Below are 20,689 nucleotides of genomic sequence, written 5' to 3'. Positions count from 1 at the left end.
ATGTGAACTTTGGTGTGGACCCTTACTGCTATTCTTGGTGCAGCCATTAATGCTTCCAAGCTCCTTGCACAGTACTGTACGTACCATAAACACAGGCTTTAAGAAAAACAATCCATCCATATAAGCACCACTGCCTTCAAGTACCATAAAGACCCCCTCTGTGCTGTGTCCCTCCCCGTTTTCAACACAAAACACATTATTGAACAGTCTTTGTCACTTCACAATAGACATCTAGATCCACCCGGTAGGACACGCAGCACATGCCATGCACTTACTTCACCAGGGGCTTGAATCTAGCACACACTTTCTCTTCTTGTCACTTTTCACTGCGAGCTAATAAAAACAAAAATGCTTCCACTCATTTAACGTTGTGTTAGGAAAATGGAACAGGCAGCAGGAGACTGATATACTGTAAATTCCAGAAGTTTTCCTGACCTACATAAATTAGCCAACTTTACTTTAATTAATAAAAATATACTTTTCACTAGATTTTATGAGGTTACTGTTAATTGTACGGAGAAAATGTTTACTTTTTACTTATTGCTTCGAGTGACGTTAACATAAAGCAAAAGAGCTGAAGCAAAGGAAACAATTACATTGTTCCACCAGTAGGAGGAAACAGACTTGGCGCTACATTGTGTCAAGTCTGCCAAAAAGAAGAAGATGTCAATATCTGACCTCCCAAATCCGCTTCTGGATGGGTCAAAAATTCCCATAAACATATTCCTAAACTTTGTGGAAAGCCTTCCCAGAAGATTTGAAGCTGTTGTAGCTGCAAAGTGTGGGAGAATGGGATGCTCTCAAGTTCGTATGCATGTGAAGGCAGACGAGCGAATACTGAATGTTCATCCAAATCCGATGTTACATTCTGTTTGTCTTTGTTTCACATGTCACATACAGTGTAAGCAATGTACCGGTCACCGAAATTTGTATCTTTGCCGTGATTTTATTGGACTTACCACTAAATACGAAACGAAGAATACGAAAAGGTTCTGCAGGGCTGGCTAGCACCAATTCAAGCACGTAAGAGTGCTTGAATTTTGCCCATTTTTATGGCTCTTTTTATCTTTTAAGGAACAGTAAGGTAAGTTATTAAACTTGCAATAAGTGTTTAACTTTGTTTCTCAGTGCAGCCGACAATATTTAATGATAAATGGCTTTTATCTGTGTCAACTTGCCGAGGTTGACACAGTGAATGCAGTTTGGCCCTCCAGGTGTTACAGCAGGTGAACTCCATGCAAATACTGACAGTACTGATAGTGTCAGCTACAGAGGCAACTCTACATGAAGCTTGTTACAGCCACGCTGGCTGGTTAATGAATCATCATATTTGACTCTAAGGATTTAAATATCATTTGTAGATACATGGTTGTTTCTATAAGTACTGACCTCTCTGTAGGATGTTCACTCGTTATAATACTGAGCTTGTATGGCTGAAACTATTTCCTTGTTCCTATTTGGATGTCGATGAACTCGCCCTGTTTTGAGTCAGAGTTCTAAGAATCTAAATAGTACACAGTGGAAGTTGTTTGGTTGCTTTTAAAGAGGCTTGTGAGAATGAAGAGGCCTGGGGTCTGTTAATGCTGCTGACTGTCACTGATGTAGCTGCGCCCGTCTCATCAAATCCTCTCCACCCTGACACGGACACGACTGACCGTATTTCTGAGAGATATTTTAATGGATGATCCCAAGAACCTCCCCAGAGTACTTTCCCTGAAGCTGTGAAAAACACTTTCATATTTATCTGAAGACTAACGCTTAGATTAAGACAGAAAAGAAGAGACTTCTGTCAAACCTGCACACTTTTAAAGGTACAAGTTTTTAGAACTTGAATGCAACTAAATAAACGTCTTAAAATCATCACATGTGAAACCAAATGATGATTTCTGACTTATTATGTGTGAACAGGGACAGCTTAGTAGATGTACATGTACATGTATTATGTTATGAAAAAGTTTCACTTGTATCTTTAGGTCTTTTTTTAAAATTATTGATTTCTGAAGCACTCAAAAAAGCTGAGTAACAATTATTTACTATTTTAAGGCCATTGGTTGAGGTTAAGGCTTATTAATTAGAATTTACAGTGTAGCCTCAGCGATTTGCACCGAGGCTAGGAGTGGTTTCACAATGTTCAGATTTTATTGTTTGTTTGTTTGTTTGTAGTCTGTTCTCTTTTTAGAATTGTTCCGACCATAAATAAACTGTGTGCGCGTGTATCCATAAGTCATCGTCTTAGCATCATCCATGACACACTCCCGTCCTCCCTGCGGCAACTAATTTTGCCTCCTGTTATCCTGCTGAGGCAGTGCTTTCTAAATATAACCTGTGTGTGTTTGTTGGGTTTGTGATGCATACTGTTGGTTGCACCAGTGTGGCTCTTTGGCATTATTATAGAGAACAGGATGGTTGCTTTGGCAAGGAATGGCTGGAACAAATGTTTCCGGCCTTGGAGAGACCTGTTTGTAGTTTTCAAAGTCTTGTTTGGCTACCTTTGAGCACGTGGCATATAATTCTTGTGCTGTCTGTGCACACAGTCAAATCACTGTCATCTAGTAGGCACAACCAAGAAATATATTAAACTCATAATTCAAGGTTTTATATGGCAAAGCCATGAGAACTATGTTTCAACAAATAAAAAATACAGTAGTTCTATATTATTGAGCCATAAAACACTCTGTACATCTAACATATCTATAAGCACCACATCAGGTCCATCCACAGACCTTCCACTCTATAAACACATTTATGCTATATTTATGTAGCTATCTAAAGCACAAACCTCACATCTCATAATGAAGACATTGCCCACCTTCACTAAATAACTCAAAGCACAAGAGCATTCAATCACTGGCCACTCAGTAGTTACACACATTCAACTGTATGCTAATGTGAATATCTAATCAGCCATTTATGGTCAAGATGACCTGATGAAGTAGATGGTTAGGAAATGCAATTGTTAGTGCCAGACAGGCTGCTCTGACTGCTTTACAAACTACCAATCTACCACATACCCAAAGTACAGAGAATAGTCTGAAAAAGAGCAAATAGCCAGTGAGCAGGGGCAGATCTAGAGGGTAGTTATATGAAATGTGTATACTTTATTTGAATCGTTTTAACTATATGCAATACCTGCATATGTGGGTTTTTTAAAAGGGTTGATTTTGCCACCCTAAGGGAATTTCTCTACCTCAGCCCCTGCCAGTGAGCTGCACTTCTCTGTGTGAAAATTCCTCATTTGATGTCTGAAATTAAAGGAGAATGGCCAATCTTCTTAGAGCTGACAGGAAGGCAACAATAAGTCACTTGCTACAAGCAAGGTATGCAGAAGAGCATCTCTGAATGCACAACACATTGAAACTTGAAGCCGATGGCCTGCAGCAGCACAAGACCACACTGGGTGCCACTCCTGTCAGCTGGAACAGGAACCTGAGGTTGCAGTTTGCAGCAGTTTTGAAGGAAAAAGAAGGGATCTAACCTGGTACATAAAATCTGAACCAAATACCACAAATTTAAAGTTTACTGAGCACTTATTACATGTTTACCATCTTTGTAACTGTGTTATTAATAAATAGTGTATTCTAGTCAGGTTGAGGGCAGGCTGTATCATTTTAGAAAACTGTTGAGTCTAACGTAACAGACTGTCTGTTCTCACTGTAACAATGTGCAAGTTGCCCAAAGAGAAGAAACCATTCTATCCTTTCAGCAGTGGATCTGTGAGGCCAGTAGTTTTCTTATTATGGATGTACAAGAAATCCAAGTCACAGGCAAAAATGTACTCAGACTAAAACACTGCGATAGTCTGTCTTCCTGTGGGTAATATGAAGTGAGGGGCGCTTCCTCGTCCAGAAATAGACCGAGGCAGAGAAATAGCTGCTGGCTGTGCTGGAGTCCAAGCGCTGGTCACGAGTCTGCCTGAAGAAAAAAAAAAACCCTCCGGAGTTAAAAATAAAAAGGTACAAAGAGAAATAAACGGGCCCGGTACCGGCAGTCGGATCTAACGCGAGCATACCCTGGGATTCCGGGGGCGGGGATTGACGTCACGTTCTCTTTAAACACAGCTCAGCGCAATACGAGCTGTGCCCGTCAGCTTCAGTGAGAGAGCTTCTTTGACGCGGAGAGAAACACGGAGAGCCGTGCGAGCGGAGCTGGGGCTTGACAGCAGAGACAGCCATCAGACACGGAGTAAAATATCTGAACGAGCCCATCACGGACACCGGAGACGCTCTCCTGCTGTCAGGAGGCTCAAGTTTCGGTTTTTTTGTTCTGTTTTTTATTGGGAAAGGAAACGATAGAGACCGACAGGGATTATAGGACTGTAGCTGCTCTGCCGGCTGTTCGAGTTTCTATGCACACTCGGAGCTCTAAACTTCCAAACACAGCGAGTGTAAAAGGCTGCTGTGACTGACAGCGAGGACCCGGATACTTCATTCATATTTCATTCAACAATTTATTTCCCTTCTGCTGCGACTGTTGGAAGCTCTGCTGTGACCGGTGAGTGCCGGGGCTGGTGGGAGGAGGAGGGGGATTTAAAAGTCCAGGCGACTTTGTTTTGGTTGTAATGAGGGTGGGTTTTGGGGGGTGAAAAGAAAGTTTACTATGAAATAGCCTCGTGTGGCATCACTGGGCGATACCATAGCCGTACTGTCACGTTCGGCTACTGATCCATTGATTGATTCGGAACAATGAGCGCATTATCGGAACTGGCTGAGTGGAACTGTCGATCGTGTGTAATCGATGAGGTGGGGGAATTTCGCTGTGTTTTTCTCAACCACGGGTGGCTCCCTTTAATCCCACGCGTGTAGGCTGGGTCTCAGTTCGCCGAATTGTTTTCGTCATATTCACGTTTGAGCGTCTTTACCGGACCCGGTTAATCATTCGGCGCACGTGGGCTTATTTCTGCTAAATTGGCGATAGGATGGGAATCTGCGGTTTTTTTGTACTTAACACGAAACCTACTTCCCCAACTTTTGTCCTGAAGCTAGTCTGTGCGTGCAGACAGTGTGTGATGACAGCTCCATCCACGGTAACGCGACCACGGTCCTAGTTCCGTTTCGCGTTGCCTTGAAAACTCATGATCATGCCGTGGCTGGAAAAGGGGAAGGGGAGTTAGAGGACAGAAAACTGCTTGTGTAATGAGATCTCACGCCATTGTGTGTCTGTGTGTTGGAGAGGGGGGTGGGCAGGATCACCGAGGTCGGCAGCCGTATAAAGTGAATGGATAGCTGCCTCCCCCAACCCCCAAAATCACCCTCCAGTCATAGTTACGCACACAAAGAGCTTGATTGAAAGGAAGTGATTTGCATCACCTCTGTTTTTTTTTCGAGGGGATGGGTGCTGACCTTAAAGTCTGAGTTTCAGGGTCAGATAGTCCACTAAAGTCTCTCTGCGTCTGGCCCGTGCGTATACGTGCGCCTTGGCCGCCTTACATCAAAATAACGACCCAGTTAACTCGTTTGGAGGAGTGGTTGCAAGCGTTTGAAGTATCATAATGAGCTATTGCATCACCACCCACAGACTTTACACACTTTTTTTTTTTAGTCAGGAGAAGGCAGTTGGTGAGAATTTGTGGCTGGTCGTGTCGCTCATTTGTCATTTTATTGCCCGCAATAAACGAGGGGAGATCAGAAGGAGGAGCGTGCTGGCAGGGGATCGCTGAGAAAACAAAAACGAATCCCTTTGAAGGTTCACTTCCGATCGATCAGATTGATTGACATGGAAACAGCAGCGTGTTTTGTCTCACCTTTTCATGTCGGGGTAGTAAAAAAAAGTTAAAGCTCCACCTCGCTTCTAACACGCCGTGCCGACTGTGTGCTGCTGCTTCAAGCCCCGCCCCTTTCCTCCAGTGCTCTCAACAGGAGTGCGTGTGTATGTGTGAATGAACAAGCGCCGCCTATTTTACTATGACTTGATGACGAACATGGACGATTATTAAAGCGATACACACGCGTCAGGAAACAGACGTGACAGTGGAAAGAAGCTCAACAGCAGCGGTTGAGTCATTAAAACCTCAGTAAGAAGAGCAAATTATTAGAGCTTTTCACCCAATCCCACCCACAGCACTCTCCTTTTTCTCCATAAGTAACCCGGATACAGATGTAACTAGTTCACTATGATTTTTTTCCTTTGTACATGTGCCTGGCATTGGAAATGGGTCAGTAGGCTGGCTTGAAGTGATTACTCAGCTACTCCTGCCAGTTAACACTGTCTGTCAGATGGTGGGTGCTGCGCATCAACCATTTTTTGTCACCCGTTACACAAAACGAATATAATCAAGTTACAAGTTTTTCAGAGTGAAACTGTTGAGGTCAGTGATCGAATGTGGCAGCGAAACATCTGTGCGACACCACAACGTTGAAACCGTTCCAGTAAAGGGTGTAGTTTCTCTTTCAGAGAGCAACGCAGAACGAGAGAGGTGGAGTAAAACGTAAAAGAGGAGTCGAGAGAGGGGTTTGTGTGTGTTTTCAGAACAACGTCTGCTCTGCCGATGATCAGTTTGTCAAACACACCCCGACAGTTCAGCCGATTAAATCTGGACTTGCTCCATGTGCTGGCTGGAATTTGCCCATCGTTTCATTTCAACGTTTAAAGGAAGGCATCCTGTTCACCTCAACTGACCCCACGCACACCCTCTATGTAATAAACATGATGACATCACATATAGCCGGGGGGGTGGTTGCACAGAGCTAATTTTCAGTGCATGAGCTGATCGCCTGTCCATGCAGCGTTTTAAAAGGTGCACGCTGATAAGGATTTACTGACTGAAGGAAGAAGGGCTTTAAGACTTTGCTGGGGGAGCAGCTGGAGGCAATATCTTAGTCAGGCAAGTGTGGAATTCCACTATGCCTTCAGAGACAGACTGCTGGGGATCAAGGTCTGCCAAAATTGGCAGCGGGGGCCCAAAAACAACAACCACATTGTCTTCTGTAGGGTCCAGCATATGGTAAAAGTTATTATGCATGTCTGTCGGGTATGAAAAAGGGGGGAAAATCAATTTGGTGAAAAGAGTCATATAAAATATGAGCTTTAAATGAGGCAAAATTACAATAATTGGCAGTAAAACAAGCAAAAAAAACTGGAATAGACACAACTGAACTTTCTAAATGCATATGCCAGCGGCACTTTATGGACGATAATTGGCTTTTTAGCTTTTGAAATACGGCATCATAGCAGTGTGTATGGATGAATTCATTATCCCTGCTACTTCTTTCTCATTAGTTTCTACAAACCAGCAGGGCTCCGGTATGTCACCGGCCACACACAAACCATGGACATCGATTGTTTGCTGTACTGGACATTTATATTACGCTGTGATGTGATCTGAGGGCACTTGGGAAAAATAGATCCTCTGTGTAATACATTTCGCAATCTGAAGGAGTGAACTGAAATTTATTTAGTTATTTATTTTTTTACTTGAGCAGGCAGGGGTTCAGATGCACCACACTAATGTTAAACACTTTTACGTTAGCTTTTAGCATTTGCAAAGTTGAAAGCTTTTCTACAGGAGAAAGGGGGTGTTCCTGTTCTACTACTATTTTAAAGCCAGTGAGAGTGAGGAGAAAGTTTTCCCTCTGAGTTCACTCTCTGTTATCTCTGGCCCTTTGCCATCAGCGATGATGCCACAGTGGAGGGGCTGTGTTTGAACCTACAGTGTGTGTGTGTGTGACTCATAGCTAAAGTTAAACAGGCTCTCACAACTTGGAAAGAATTTTCTTCCTTCCTTTGGTACCTCGCCTCACCTCCTGTGACTGCATTTACCCACGCTGGGAGAATAGCTGATAAGTCAGCCGGTGAGTAGGGAGAGATTCATGAAGGGGAAAAAACCCTACAAGATCAGCAGCTGTGGTATTTGGAGAATCTATAAACAGGCCTTGGATGTTCTCTGGTCTAAACGAACAAACGTCATAACAAAGCTGCTCTGCCTGTGTCACGGTTGTTCTGATAAAGTCAAAATGATCGTAATTACACCCACTGTAAAAACAACGGCATGCTGACCATCTGCACACATGCTGTCATTATCTCTGATTAGCTGCAACTCTCTCTCTCGCACACACACACACATGTCGGGTATTCATGTCTTGCTGGGACATCTAATTGACATCATGCCACTTACTCTAAACATAACTCTGGCACTAAAACCACATTTTGAGTCTCAAAAATGCCTTCAAACTCGTGGGGACTGGGATTTTGGTCCGCATAAGGATATGACTACACATGCACACACACACACACACACACACACACACACATGTTGCTAAGTGTTATTCACACACACAGACTGCCAGTAAAACACAATGTGAGTCCAGTGAGGAAGAGGATGGGGATGGTGTGAGGTCAAGTCTGCCTTGTGTTTCAGGAAACATGTTGATTAGTAAAGCCCTCTCATAAAACCCGTCTCTCTATGTCAGACTCGCCAGCTTACTTCAATAACTGTTGGTTAAGACGCGACTAGTTCCCCTGGTAACTGTTGCCAAGGAAGCTGTCTCTAGTCTTGTTTGGTGTATTTCTGAGCGTCTGTGTGTTTGAGTGTGTCAGCCCTAGATGTGGACTAGACGTACCTGGAGAATGGGGGAGGGGGATTTTTAGACTATTTTCACACGTGCAGCTGTGTTTGTCCAGAGCTTTTCTTACACTGGTTATAGAAAAGCCTCACTCAAGAGAAGCAGAAAGAAAAGTTGGGGGACTTCTGAGGTTGCTCATGTGCGAGAATCGAGCCGCCGTCGCTTCTAAGATTTCGGCTTTGTCCTTCAGAGGTGTTGAGTCATCCCTCTTTTTTTTGGTGTTTCTTGTTTTCTTTCCGATTCTCCGCTGACATGCACAGAAGTCTGTAGTTTCCTCTGAAACTCTAGAGTTTCTGTGAAAAAGAAGCCGAAAAGCACAAGTGACACAGACGCCCATTCTCCCATCACCTGTTTGTCACTCACTTTTACCAGAAGCCTGAGAGCGCGATCAGGCTTTTCACTTGAGCAGCAGATCAGAGTAAAGTCAGTTATGTCGCTTGTTTTTGTTGAAGTGGCTGGTGTGAGTCATGAGTTGGACACACGTGCCGTCGCACAGGATGACTGTGTGTCTGAGATGTATTTTTAGGAACCGGCAGTGGCGAGCTGACCCTGCTTATTTCACATCTGCTCGTATTAGTCACATAAGAAAGTCATTTATTGCACACACTCTAAAACGCTCCGAGTTATCTTTTTAACAGGAAGCCTCATGGTTTTTAAAAAGAACCAAAACCCTTCCCCAAAGCTCGATTTTTCTCCCTCACACATTTGTACACACGCCCCCTCAGGGAGGCCCACTTCCTGTGGTTGTGACGACAGTTTCCTCTCCCCTTAGAGCTCTCTTCCTCTTCTCTTTAAACGTCACTTACACACAAGTGCAACTGGTCTCTTTTGTATGATTTGTGCACCACTGTAACTGTCGTAAGTTGTCAGTCACAGGATGTCACAGGAAAATAAAAGGACCTCTTGTTTTCTTCCTTCCTTTCTTTTCTTTTTTTTCCACCTACACACTCCGGTTGCAATTTGTGCTTCTTTTTTCACCAAGAGATAAAAACGTAGTCTAACTGTAATCATCTCTCATCTCCTGAATGAGGTCAAGACCACCAAAATTAATGGAAAAAGTAGCGTTGAGGAGCCGAACAACAAACTGACAGGCTGACCACTGACAGCCAGAACGAGATAATGATTCGTTCGTGGTTGCTGCTAACCTGATGATTGTCCCTGTTGTTTAATAAATGTTTACATTGGAAGCAACTTCAAGCCAACACAGTTTAAATATGAAGACTTTGCCTCCACAGATGCTCCTACTGCCTCTCTGTCACGGCCTCAATGTCGAGCAGATGTGTGGGAGTACGCACGGAAGAAAGCAACTGTGAGCTTTACCTGAATTGTTGCTCGGCACAGGCTTAAGTGAATGAGGCAGTGGGTTAAGGGTCAGCTCAGCACAGTGTTTTCTCAGTCCAGAGTTGTGTGTGTGTGTTGTTGTTGTGAACACTCCGCCACAAAGGTCAGCTCCTTCTGGTTTTCTGCAGAAACCGTTTGCTTTGCCGTGTCCTCAGCTGAACTGCACTGCCTTGTGCGCGCTGGCTGGCACATCATCTTCTAATTCTGTGTGTGTGTAAAGATGCAGACGTGATAAAGTTAGCCCACATCATCATCATCTTGGAACAGCATGCACTGACGTTAGTGCACGCACAAACAAATAAATACAGTACATGTAGACACAGGGAGCCTGGCAACGGGGCGGGGGAGGACGGATGCAGGGGCTACGTGTGTGTGTGAGAGAGAGAGAGAAATGCATGGTGTTTCCTCCAGAACGCGATCTCTATCTGGGACTGATTATGTAATGGCCAAGTGGAGTAAAGCTGCGGGAGGAAGGAACAAGAAGAGAGAGAAGACCATGCATGGCCTTGCCGCCATGCTTGATGGGAGACTGACTGCTGCCAGAGCTCTTTTCTAACTCGTTTTCTTTCTATTATCTGCCACTTCTCCCAGTTTTATCTGGTCATTTCTTATCAGAATGGCTCTGCAGTGAATTTACTCAGACAGTAAACTGCTCCCCAGCTGCCTGCTTTTACCTCGTCAAGCCCTCGTCCTTGGTCATTGCTCATATTCCCGTTCCAGCAGCCTCGTGTGCTTTCCTCGGACAAACAAGTAAACAAGTAGACTCTAACAGATGGATATTTTCGCAGTGGACGTCGTTATTGGCGTCTTTTTTCTCGTTTTTTCTCACGCGTTTGTCTGAGGCAGAGGCATAAAGGGATGACTGTGAATAAACGGCAGGCTGTGGCACAGAGACGGAGCTCGTGTAACGATTTAGTTTAAACTGTTCCCCTCAGCGCTCATCGGCGACGAAGCAGGCTTCCCTGTGCACAGCCACAAGCATGTGACGTTGGGCTGTGCCATGAAATTGCTTTGCTTGTCAGATCCCACAGAGAAACGTTTCATTAACTGTCTGACTTCCTGGGTGTAATGGTTGTCTGACGGCCGACGGCACAGAGTTGTTCTGTACCCGCTCGACCCCTGGGCTGCTGTTTCGGGGACATTAACTAACTTTCCTACGATAACCAGGGTGTTGACAGGAACACCTCTTTGATGGTCGGGGGGTGGGGGGCGGGGGGGGGATTCCACTTCCACAAGATGTACTCTGGAGGGGATTTTTGATTGAACAATAAATGATGTCATGAGTGATAGTTTTATCAGCTGCGTATGACAGATGCAGATGTTCTCAAAGGGCTTTCACTTCTTTTACCGTAGATACCGCAGTAGTTTTTGTTTGCTGTGGTTAGAGCAAAATAAAATTGAAAGCAAGTAGCAATCACGCTAACACCTGCAGCGCTTGAAGGTTTAAATTTAAACTTCTCAAAGTGCTTCCTGTCTTTCTTTGAGTTCTTCGGCAGCAGAACGTTCCATTTGGGTGAAACGGTTACGGATTAATCAGTCTGAACATTTTCGTAGAATTTTCCTCATCGTTTCTCCTGAAGTTGCGGTTTACTAGTTTGATCATTCTCTCGGCCACGAAACCCCCTACCGAACATCTCATCGGCACATCCTGCTTATTTGTCTAAACATGCACTCACGTACTGATTACCCGAGCGTCACGCTTCTAAGGAAGCAGAAATGACATCACACGGTCAGAGAAATTCCCGCTGTTGTTACTTCTGCAGTGGTGCAGAAACGCCCCCGGTCACCTGACTGTAAGTGGTGTCCCGGAGGGGCGGGGTTTCAGGCCCAGCGGTTTGGGGTAAGCCGTCTTCCAGGCGAGCTGAGTCATCGGGGGTTCCCCAAAAAATAACCTGCGTAATGCTCGCGCTCACTCTCACTGCTTCTCCTCTCCTACACCATACTCTTACCCATAGGTGCTATAACCACATTTCATCGCTTTGGTATAATCTGATAGAACCCGAGCTGCTCTTGAACAAGTTTCTACCGCCTATGTGTACGATCTCATTACAGAGTACTGAGTTTCTAACACTATGCTGCTGAGTAGCAATGTGAGAGCCAGGGTAGATGGCTGTTTGGTCACACACACACCCTCTATAAAAGTAGTAATTACAACCTGGCCACCGTGTCCCCATTTGCTCTCAAAAGAAGTCACAGATGATCTCTAGCTGTATTTTTGTTTGTCTTTCTTCTAATTTAAACCTTTCTACTTTCACCACAATGCAGTTTTACTACATTTTGCCAGTGCTATGTTTTCCATGTGATGGTTGACTGAGTTTATGGGCTTTTGCTGTTAGAGTTAGACGGGCCTCTTACTTGCCAGCACGAGTGAATGAGCAAGAGTTCTTCACTCCCATTTTATCACTCTGCCATGCATCACCTGAAGGGTGAGGATGATGCAGGTGGAGATGATGCACTGAAGCAAAAGAGAGAAGGGGTGGGGTAAAGAGCTTCTCAGTCGATGCTGAGAGAACCTTCACTCAGTCTCGTGCTTTGAGACCGAGACGCTAACTCAGAGTGTTGTTTACCCTGGTCGTGTTGTTGTTGTTGTTGTTGTTTTTCTCCCTGACAAGCTGACATTTTTCCCTTCTCTGTGTTTCAGGATTGAGGAGACCCCGGAAGAAATGATTGGCAGCTGAAGCTGAGACTTAACACAACTGTGAATCAATAACTCGGTGCTACTCTAAAGGTGCGCACAGCGTGAGTGTTTGTATCACTTTTCCTTTAAAGCACGTGGAGTGCAGTCCTGACAGTTAACGCCGGCCTATCTTCACATAGCAGCAGCGTCTGGCAGATCGTGATCCCTCGCCCCTTGAGGGTGGTGTTCATGTGTCAGTGAACAGCAACCCTCCTCGTGAGCTAAAAGTGTACAGTGTTTGAAGTATCCTCTGCTGGGCTTTATATAGAGCCCGTGATCCAGTGTTAGTGGGAGGAAGAAAAGGAAGGGAAGATGAACTGGTGGGAGGAAGTACTGCGTACGGCCAGAGCTAATTCTGGAAAAACTAGTGGAACAGTGCTATGCTGAGCAAGGCAAATGAATCATAACCCTTGTGTGCATGTCTGTTGCTCTCCCACTGATCCACTGATGAATCATGCAGCACATTTCAGTCATGGCACTGCAGTTTATAAAACATCTCTGTACTTATGTTAGGCCCAAAATATCCACCTTAAATGTAATATTTACACATATGTCTTATATTACATTGATATTATATTGAATATAATGATGAAGATGAATCTGAGTATTGTTCTTGAAAGGTTAACCTTCTAATCTGGTGTTAAATGGATGACAGAATGGTGGTTTTTAACTACTTAACATGTTACAGGTAGATATTTAGTTAGCCTAGTTTCTAACGGTGGCCATGATCGTGCAGGTTTAAACCTCCCTCTCAGGTTTTGTCTCTGGTCTCTTTTGTTGTCAGTATTGAATCTCTGTTCTTTGAAACACACACTTCTTCTTTTCATCCCGACACCTTCGGTCTTTTGTGCCGTGTGTGTCCGGTGTTTCTGAAAGCAGGGAGGGGGAGAGAGAGTTATCTCTCAGCTTCTTTCATGTGTTTTCCCCTCAACCATCTCCTTTGTGTCGTTTGTGTGTTTGTGGGAAGGTGCGTGGGCGTTTTCATGGCACCATTCCCACTCTGCACTCCACCTCCCTCCCTCCATCCCTTCCCTCTTCTCCTTAATCTATCCTTCCCATCCTGTTCAGACCGTCTGTTGCCGCTGCCCCCCCTCTTCCTCTTCATCACGCCTGCCGTAATGAGATTAAACCTTAGTGTATCCACTGGGCGCACGCACACTTTATGTATACACACACACACACACACACACAACGCTGCAGTACACACACAATCATCCACTTAAAAGAGAGCACACTATTCTCTCTCTCATGCACTAAAACAGCACAGGCCTGCCATCACTGTGCAGCTTGCACACTTGGACCGCTTCCACTTGCGTGGCGTCCAACATCACACAGTTGGCGTGAGACCAAAGCCTCTCACTCTTAGTCTTTCCCTCTGTCTCTGGCTATCAGGAGGCTCATGGTAAGGATTACAGTAACCCCAGGTCTGTCCTCAGAGGTGAGCTCCCTGCTGAGCCATCTGGGCTTCAGAAATAATCAGATTCCACACTGACTAGTTTACTGCTGCCTCCTACAGGCTGAGTTATGCATAGCAGCCGTCATCAGACAAGTTATAAATGTAAGTTTCTTCAGGAAATGTTCTTGACAGAAGCAGAGGAGATGCTGGCAAGCTGTCCATCTCTCTCATTCGCTTACTTCCAAACACACACACCAGCTTGTCCACCAATAAAATAAAAGACCTGATGGGTTTTTCTGTTTTTAAAGTCTCTGACTCCCCTCTCATAATGATTCTCTTGGTCTTCTCTTTCTGCAGGCAGTTGGCTTTTAGGCTCCTGGTGCTGAAGATAGACCTCCACATATTCTCAGTGTTGGAGTGAGGCCCTCTCTGAGCTGCAGTGGAGGGCTTCACAGATACAGCTAGTCTGGTAAGTACTTTTGTTTATGCAGCAAGGAATTTGATGGATCTGTCAGAAATCTGCCACGAGAACTAAAAACTACGATGTTTTTTTTTTAATGAAAATTAAAACATATTGACGGGACCAGTTATTTGTAAAATCTGCATCATAAAGCACGGCAGCTTCGTCCAAAGATGTTTTTCTGTTTTCTCTCTATGAGCGTATCTGTGTGTTAATTGTGTGACTGTACAACTAAACATGCAGGCTGGATGCATCACCCAATAGAGCAGTTTGGCGGGCGAGGCACACGGGATTCCTTCCCTCTGGACGAACTCAACCGGGGGCCATGGCCTCCCGTGGGCGGCCGCGCCTGGCAGCCACCTGCCAGGTATGTAGTCACGACAACACCATATTTTTTGCAAAACCTCTTTGGTTGCATTGATTCATCAGGTTAATCCTGCTGGTAGAGTTCAAGTTAAAGGCGATCAACAACTTTGTATCCCGTCTCTGCTCCTCATCAGGTGTTCACCTACGATGAACCAACACCAGCTACTTCCCCATCTACCTCCTGGACCTATGGGTGGATTAAACCATCACAGCAAATATTTCAGTAATGGGTAAGTAATGGAACAAAGACATGGGTGGCACAGCTACGTTTAAAATGCAATAGATTTAGAGAAAGCTACAAGAGGAGTTAAAATGTTGATGTCATTCAAATGTTTTTAATCCTTTGTGTGTTTTATACTCCAGGCCGATGCGAGGAAGCGAGAAGCTCGATCTCCCACAGCCAATGTTACCACCTCTGCAGAGGGAGCAGCAGAGACCTCCCCACCATCTTCATCCTCCACCTCATCACAGAGCGTGGGAAATTAGCCAGCTATATGATTCCCACCTTCCTCCTCGAGGACATCCGGTCATGCCCCTGCCCAATGACTTCTCGCTCCGTCTCCATAATGGAGGCTACGCGGGCAGCGGCGGACCTCCACCTAACCCCCATTTCCCCTCCAGGGGGCCAAACCAAATGCTGAAAGTGAGAACAGTGTTGCAGTGTTATTCTATGTCAGCCTTTTGCACTGAGCTTAAATAATTCTCTGCTGATGGACAATAAATCACTCTAAACACTTTCTTTTGTTGGTTTTCTGTCTATTTTAGTTTGGGGGTCCTCAGGAGCAGAATGTTCCCCGGGGTCCACCTTTGCTGGGAGATGACATGTGGGCTCAGGTGCACCAGGTAGGAACTCTCTAATTGGTTAGGATCATGTTTCATCATCGACAAAAACACCCAGCACTCCCTGTTCAGACCAATAAAACACCAATTCCACTCAAAGTCACTTTTGCCTCCCAGATTTTGCTGTGAATATTTTGATAAAGGGATTCTTTGGACTGACACTGCAATAGTCTTCATCTGCAGCAACTAAGATCTTTTTCTGTGCACAGCAGAGGCCATACCCAGGAAAGATGCAAGGAGGTCAGCTGAAGCGACCAGGCCCTCCACTGGGTGAACACTCTGTTATCCAACACACGCCTTCACCATCGCTGCATACGCCCTCACAGCCTGCAGCAGAGGAGTGTCCCAGCCCCAGCAAAAGGAAAAAGAGTTCAGATCAGGTATTGGACAGTCACAAATAATAAAATCAGTTCTTTTTTCCCCCTCCTCAGATCTTTGAGTAGTAAAATATTGTAATGTGCTTTCCCCTGTGCAGGTATCTCACCCTGGGCTGCAACGTTTCTCTGGTGCTGGCCAATCTTTGCCACAGCAGCAGTCGTCTGCTCAGCACCACCCTCCAAAGCCCGCCTTCTGGAACCCCATTCACAAGGACAGCAGTGTTCCCTGGCAGCCACAAACCTCAGAGCGCAAGAACCCACAATCACAGTTCCAGGTCTGAGCAGGAGCAAAATCTCTGCACTGTCTACTTGATCACTGACCACTGCTTTATTTAAAGCAGTGGTCAGGCCCTTTGTATATTATTCTCATTGTCCTGTTTTTCTTTTTCTTCTTCTCTTGTTTTGTGGCTCAACAGGAAAACAACAAACAAGGTATGGGCAGCTACAACCAGAAGTCCTCTCCTGCATCTTTGGCCCCTTCCAACCTCTCTCCTTTACCCAACTCCCCTCCAGGAAGCTACAACCAGGGATGTGCTCCTAAGCTTCAGAAAGACAAGTTACAACCTCAGGCTGTAAACCATCGGTCCCCTCACTCCTCCTACCCTAGTCCCGGCTCCAAACCGGAGAGAGCTCCACCATGCCAAGCTAAAGAGACTCGTGGTTCTCAGATGCAGAGAGGCCCTTTTATTGGGGGCCAAGGTGGCAGCCAAGCTACCTCTCACACAGCATCAACTCCAACCAGGGGAGACAGAGATCATCACCGACATGCCCAGTCGTCACCAGCAAACATTTCTGCGACTGGCAGCAACAACAGCAGCAGCAGTGTGCCTTACAGCCACTTCCAGCCTCATCCAGGGCTGGTCCACCAGGGTCGTCCTCCTCCACCGCCTCAAGCCAGCAGCACCTCAGTACCTCAGCAACAGCAAAGCGGTCCACATGAGGCCTGGAGATATCAGAGCACGCCCAGCAATCACTCCCTGGTGAGTTCAAGTTATATGCTGCAAGAATGAGTTCCTTTAATAAAGGGCAGCACAACGCAGGCACTTCAGCTGTTAACACAGTTGTTTTTTGATCACTATTATATTAAGTGACTGAAAAATTCTTTGTCTTCAGGAGTCGGGCAGCTACAGGCCTCCAGGGCTGCTACCTCAGTGCCAGCAGAGCCACAATCAGGTCGTGGATAGTCGGCATCCAGGTTCCTCCCGGCATCAACATCACGTCAGCCCTCCCCTGCCACCTACTCGAACACCTGTCATCACAACCAACCCTCCTATGTCCCAGACCCCCTACTCTGTCAGCCGCCATAGCAACAGCAGCGGCTCTAATAGAGTTGCTATGGCTGCTTCCTCTGCAGTGGCCACATCTCCCCCTGCTGGCTGCTCTGTGAACAATGACAGTACTAGTAACCGCTGGCAAGGAGGAAGGGAGCCAGCCCCACAAACCCCTACCAGTGCCGTCACTAACTCCAAATCTCACAGGGATGCTCTGCAGCAGCCAGGCAATCATCGAGGCCCAGCTCCCACCGCAAACCAGTCTCACCAACACGGAGCTACCAAGTCCCAGCATATGAAGGGGAAGATGGCGTACTATGCTCAGGCTCAACTGGAAAAACCTCCATTTTCCTCCTCATCTTCTCTGTTCTCCTCAGGGCAAAACAGGGCAGGGGACAGTGTGATTACAAGCACAGTTTCTAGTCCGCTTTCCAACTCTCCAACTTACTGCCCAGTTTCTCACTCCACCGTCAGCTCTGCGCCTCAACCATCCAGCCCAGCCCTCCCCTCCAAACAGATGTTCTCTCATCCGCGAACTCCAACCTCTGTCCCTCAGTCCATTGAAGAGGCTCTCGACAAACTCGATGCTGAGCTAGAGGGACACATGCAAGCTGAGGAGAGGAGGAAGCTAGAGAGAGAGGAGCAAGAAAGAAAAAGAAGAGAAGAAGAGAGAGAAAAGAGGGAATGGGAAATGAGACAAAAACAGGAAGAGGAGAGGAAGAGGCTAGAGCTGGAAAAGAAGGAAGAGGAGAGGAAAAGAGAGCTGGAGAAGCAGGAGGAGGAGAACAGGAGAAGAGAACAAGAGAGGCAGGAGAGAAAGAAAGAAGAGGAGAGACGGAGAATAGAAGTGGAGCGACTGGAGAAAGAGAGGAAGAAGAGAGAGTGGGAGAAGCAAGAAGAGGAGAGGAAAAGGAGAGAATGGGAGAAGGAAAGGAAGAGGAGAGAGTGGGAGAAGCAAGAAGAGGAAAGGAAAAGGAGAGAGTGGGAGAAGCAGCAGGAGGAGGAGAAAAGGAGGAGGGAAGCAGAAAGGCACGAGCAGGAGAGAAAGAAAAGACAGCTGGAATGGGAGGAGGAAGAAAAGAAAAAACAAAAAGAGCTAGTGAGGAAAGAGGAAGAGAAAAAAAGGATGGAGAGAAACAGAGACGACAAACTGTGCAGCGCAAAAGGAAAAGAGCAGGCTGCTATCGAAAATCTAGAAAGGCTACTCTGTGAAAACACCTCCACGGTGCCCCCACCTCCTCCCCTCTCTTCTGTCACTGCATCTCCTTCAGGTCCATCTCCACCCAGTGCTCAGGCTTCTCCTCCATACCCCTGGCTAAGCCGTGGTGGTGTGCTCCCCTGCCAATCAGGCCAGACACCCGCCGTTGCCGCTATTGCCGCTCATGTCGAAAGGCTGCGGCCTCCTCCTCTTACACCTCAGACAGACTATGCCAGAGAAAAGCAAAGGCAGAGGGAGATGTGGAGTACCAATGGCGGAATGACATTCAGTCCTTCTTCAACAAACAATACCTCAGGGATGAACCAGCCGGTGTACCCCAACAAGCCCCCGGCGATGCAAACTGCACCCAGCCAATCCAAAGACCCAGCCAGGGAGAGAGACAGCAGCCAACACTCTCTCCCCACGGTGGCACTAAGAGAGCCGCCGAAACTGTATCACGCCTTTTCTAGAGAAAACCTCCCACCTCTGTCCTCCACCTCCACCGGGGGAATCCTCAACAAGCAGCTGACCAGAGGTGGTTTGGAAATCGCTGACTCTGACAGCGCTCAGTTTGAGGAGGAGTCCTCTGAGTCCACGCTGCTTCCCGACGGTCTGGCTAACATTATGGCCATGCTGGACGAATCCATCAAAAAGGAAGAGGAGATGTATAACAGTGAAAAGAATGGGCCCACAGGTCTCATTGGCACCTTTTCTCCCAGTGCTGAGCCCAACAAGAACTATCTTTGCGCCCCAGACTTGGTTCCGGCGACCAAACATCAGCCCAGTCATGAAGACCGATCCAACGCCAGTCCTCCTGTGCTCAGCCGCCAAGGCTCTCTGGCATCACCTTGCAGCCGAACATCTTCTCTCAACGAGGACGACGAGGACTATCTTAAACCTTCTCCAAATAATCCTAAACAGCCCGTGCACATGCCAGTGGGAATAGGGAACACCAATTACCGTCACAGTGACTTGGCTAAACTTTATGGTCTCCCTGAACAGATTAAAAGTGACGCTGATGAGGATGAAGATGAAGAGGATTCCGAGGCCCCATCTTGTTCTCCGCCACCCCAAAGACCCCACCTTCATCAGACGGGTGTTAATAGCATGTTCAAGTCTCTAGCAACTGTCCTAGAGAGCCAGAAGTATGCCTACCGTGGCGGGCCTTTTGGGAGACCTCCTCCATCAGCTCTGGTTGGGGTCAAGTATTCCTCTTCGCTGTCACTGGGCCCGGATATCTGCTGCCAGCAGCAAAGCAGTTCTCCCACATCAGACTCAACAAACCCACCATTCAGTCCTGCTCTCCCACCCATGAAGTCCTCTCCTCGTTCTCTACTGGAAGATAAGAAGCTGAAATTAGAGGACTCGGATGTCTGGACAGATGAAGGGGACTCAGAGGAAAGCTTCACCTTTATTAAAAAGAAAAGCATTCCTACGATAAAGCCTATCAGGGTGATGAAGGAGGAGCAAGAGTTGACAACCATCTCTGAATCTTCTTTGGCAGAGTTGGGCAAGAGCTGTGAGGTCATGCTTAGCCGACAGTCACTCCATTACAAGAGCTCCTACAAAAAACATGACAGCCAAGGTCAAATGGGGAACAGACACAAACCCGAGAAAGTAAGGGAACACAGAGAGAAAGGCAGAAGCAGAGACAGACAGAGGGACAAAGAAAAGAAGAGAAAGCACGGTCATAGCAGCAGCAGAAAGCATGAAGATAGAAAAGAAAAGAAAAAGCATCGAGACAAGAAAGATTCTTCTTCATCCACCCATTCCAGTTCCAGCCACAAGCGGCACAAAGATGGCAAGAGCCATAAAGAGAAAGATCGCAGAATCCTAAGTGATCTCAATCTCCAGAGAAGGGAGGGCTCAGAGAAAACCTTTGGTCTCTATGAAACTGAAAAAAGGAAATGCAAGGAAGCATCCAGTACCAGCTCCACAAGCGAAGGCGAGCGTAGAGAATGGACGGGAGAAAGATCTTCTGAGCACAAAAAAGGCGAATCTGGGTCTTCGTTAGGTTCTACGGATTTAATGAAATTGAAGGCGTTGTCAGATGGACCACCAAAAGAGCTCAAGATTCGGCTGATCAAAGTGGAGAGCGGCGACAGGGAGACGTTCATTGCCTCAGAGGTGGAGGAAAAAAGGATTCCGCTGAAGGACATCAGCATCAAGAACACTGCAAGTGAGATTATCCGATCCTGCAAGTAA

The 20,689-nt window shown here is 46.3% G+C and overlaps 1 protein-coding gene across 4 annotated transcripts in view; it reads left to right on the top strand.

Moving 5' to 3' along the window:
• The window catches only part of kdm6ba (lysine (K)-specific demethylase 6B, a), a 107,115-nt gene that overhangs the window by 82,356 nt on the left and 4,070 nt on the right, over window positions 1-20,689 (top strand). For 2 of the 4 annotated variants that reach the window (XM_085349681.1, XM_085349680.1), the window contains exons 3-12: window positions 12,541-12,627; window positions 14,330-14,441; window positions 14,676-14,799; window positions 14,933-15,028; window positions 15,162-15,441; window positions 15,564-15,641; window positions 15,848-16,018; window positions 16,114-16,290; window positions 16,432-16,995; window positions 17,129-20,685. In XM_085349681.1, the coding sequence (XP_085205807.1) occupies window positions 14,681-14,799; window positions 14,933-15,028; window positions 15,162-15,441; window positions 15,564-15,641; window positions 15,848-16,018; window positions 16,114-16,290; window positions 16,432-16,995; window positions 17,129-20,685 (5,042 nt within the window). In that variant the 5' untranslated portion in view covers window positions 12,541-12,627; window positions 14,330-14,441; window positions 14,676-14,680. Of the gene's footprint in view, window positions 1-3,667; window positions 4,492-12,540; window positions 12,639-14,329; window positions 14,442-14,675; window positions 14,800-14,932; window positions 15,029-15,161; window positions 15,442-15,563; window positions 15,642-15,847; window positions 16,019-16,113; window positions 16,291-16,431; window positions 16,996-17,128; window positions 20,686-20,689 lie in introns of those variants that run through there. The other 2 variants (XM_085349683.1, XM_085349682.1) reach the window with 2 other exon arrangements.

This window comes from Diplotaxodon limnothrissa, linkage group LG3, assembly GCF_057381915.1.
Source record: "Diplotaxodon limnothrissa isolate DT_005_m linkage group LG3, D_limnothrissa_male_GT1.1, whole genome shotgun sequence".
Classification (NCBI taxonomy): Eukaryota; Metazoa; Chordata; class Actinopteri; order Cichliformes; family Cichlidae; genus Diplotaxodon; species Diplotaxodon limnothrissa.
Note: the sequence above shows the minus strand (reverse complement) of the source record. Positions and strands in the feature narration are given on the sequence as shown.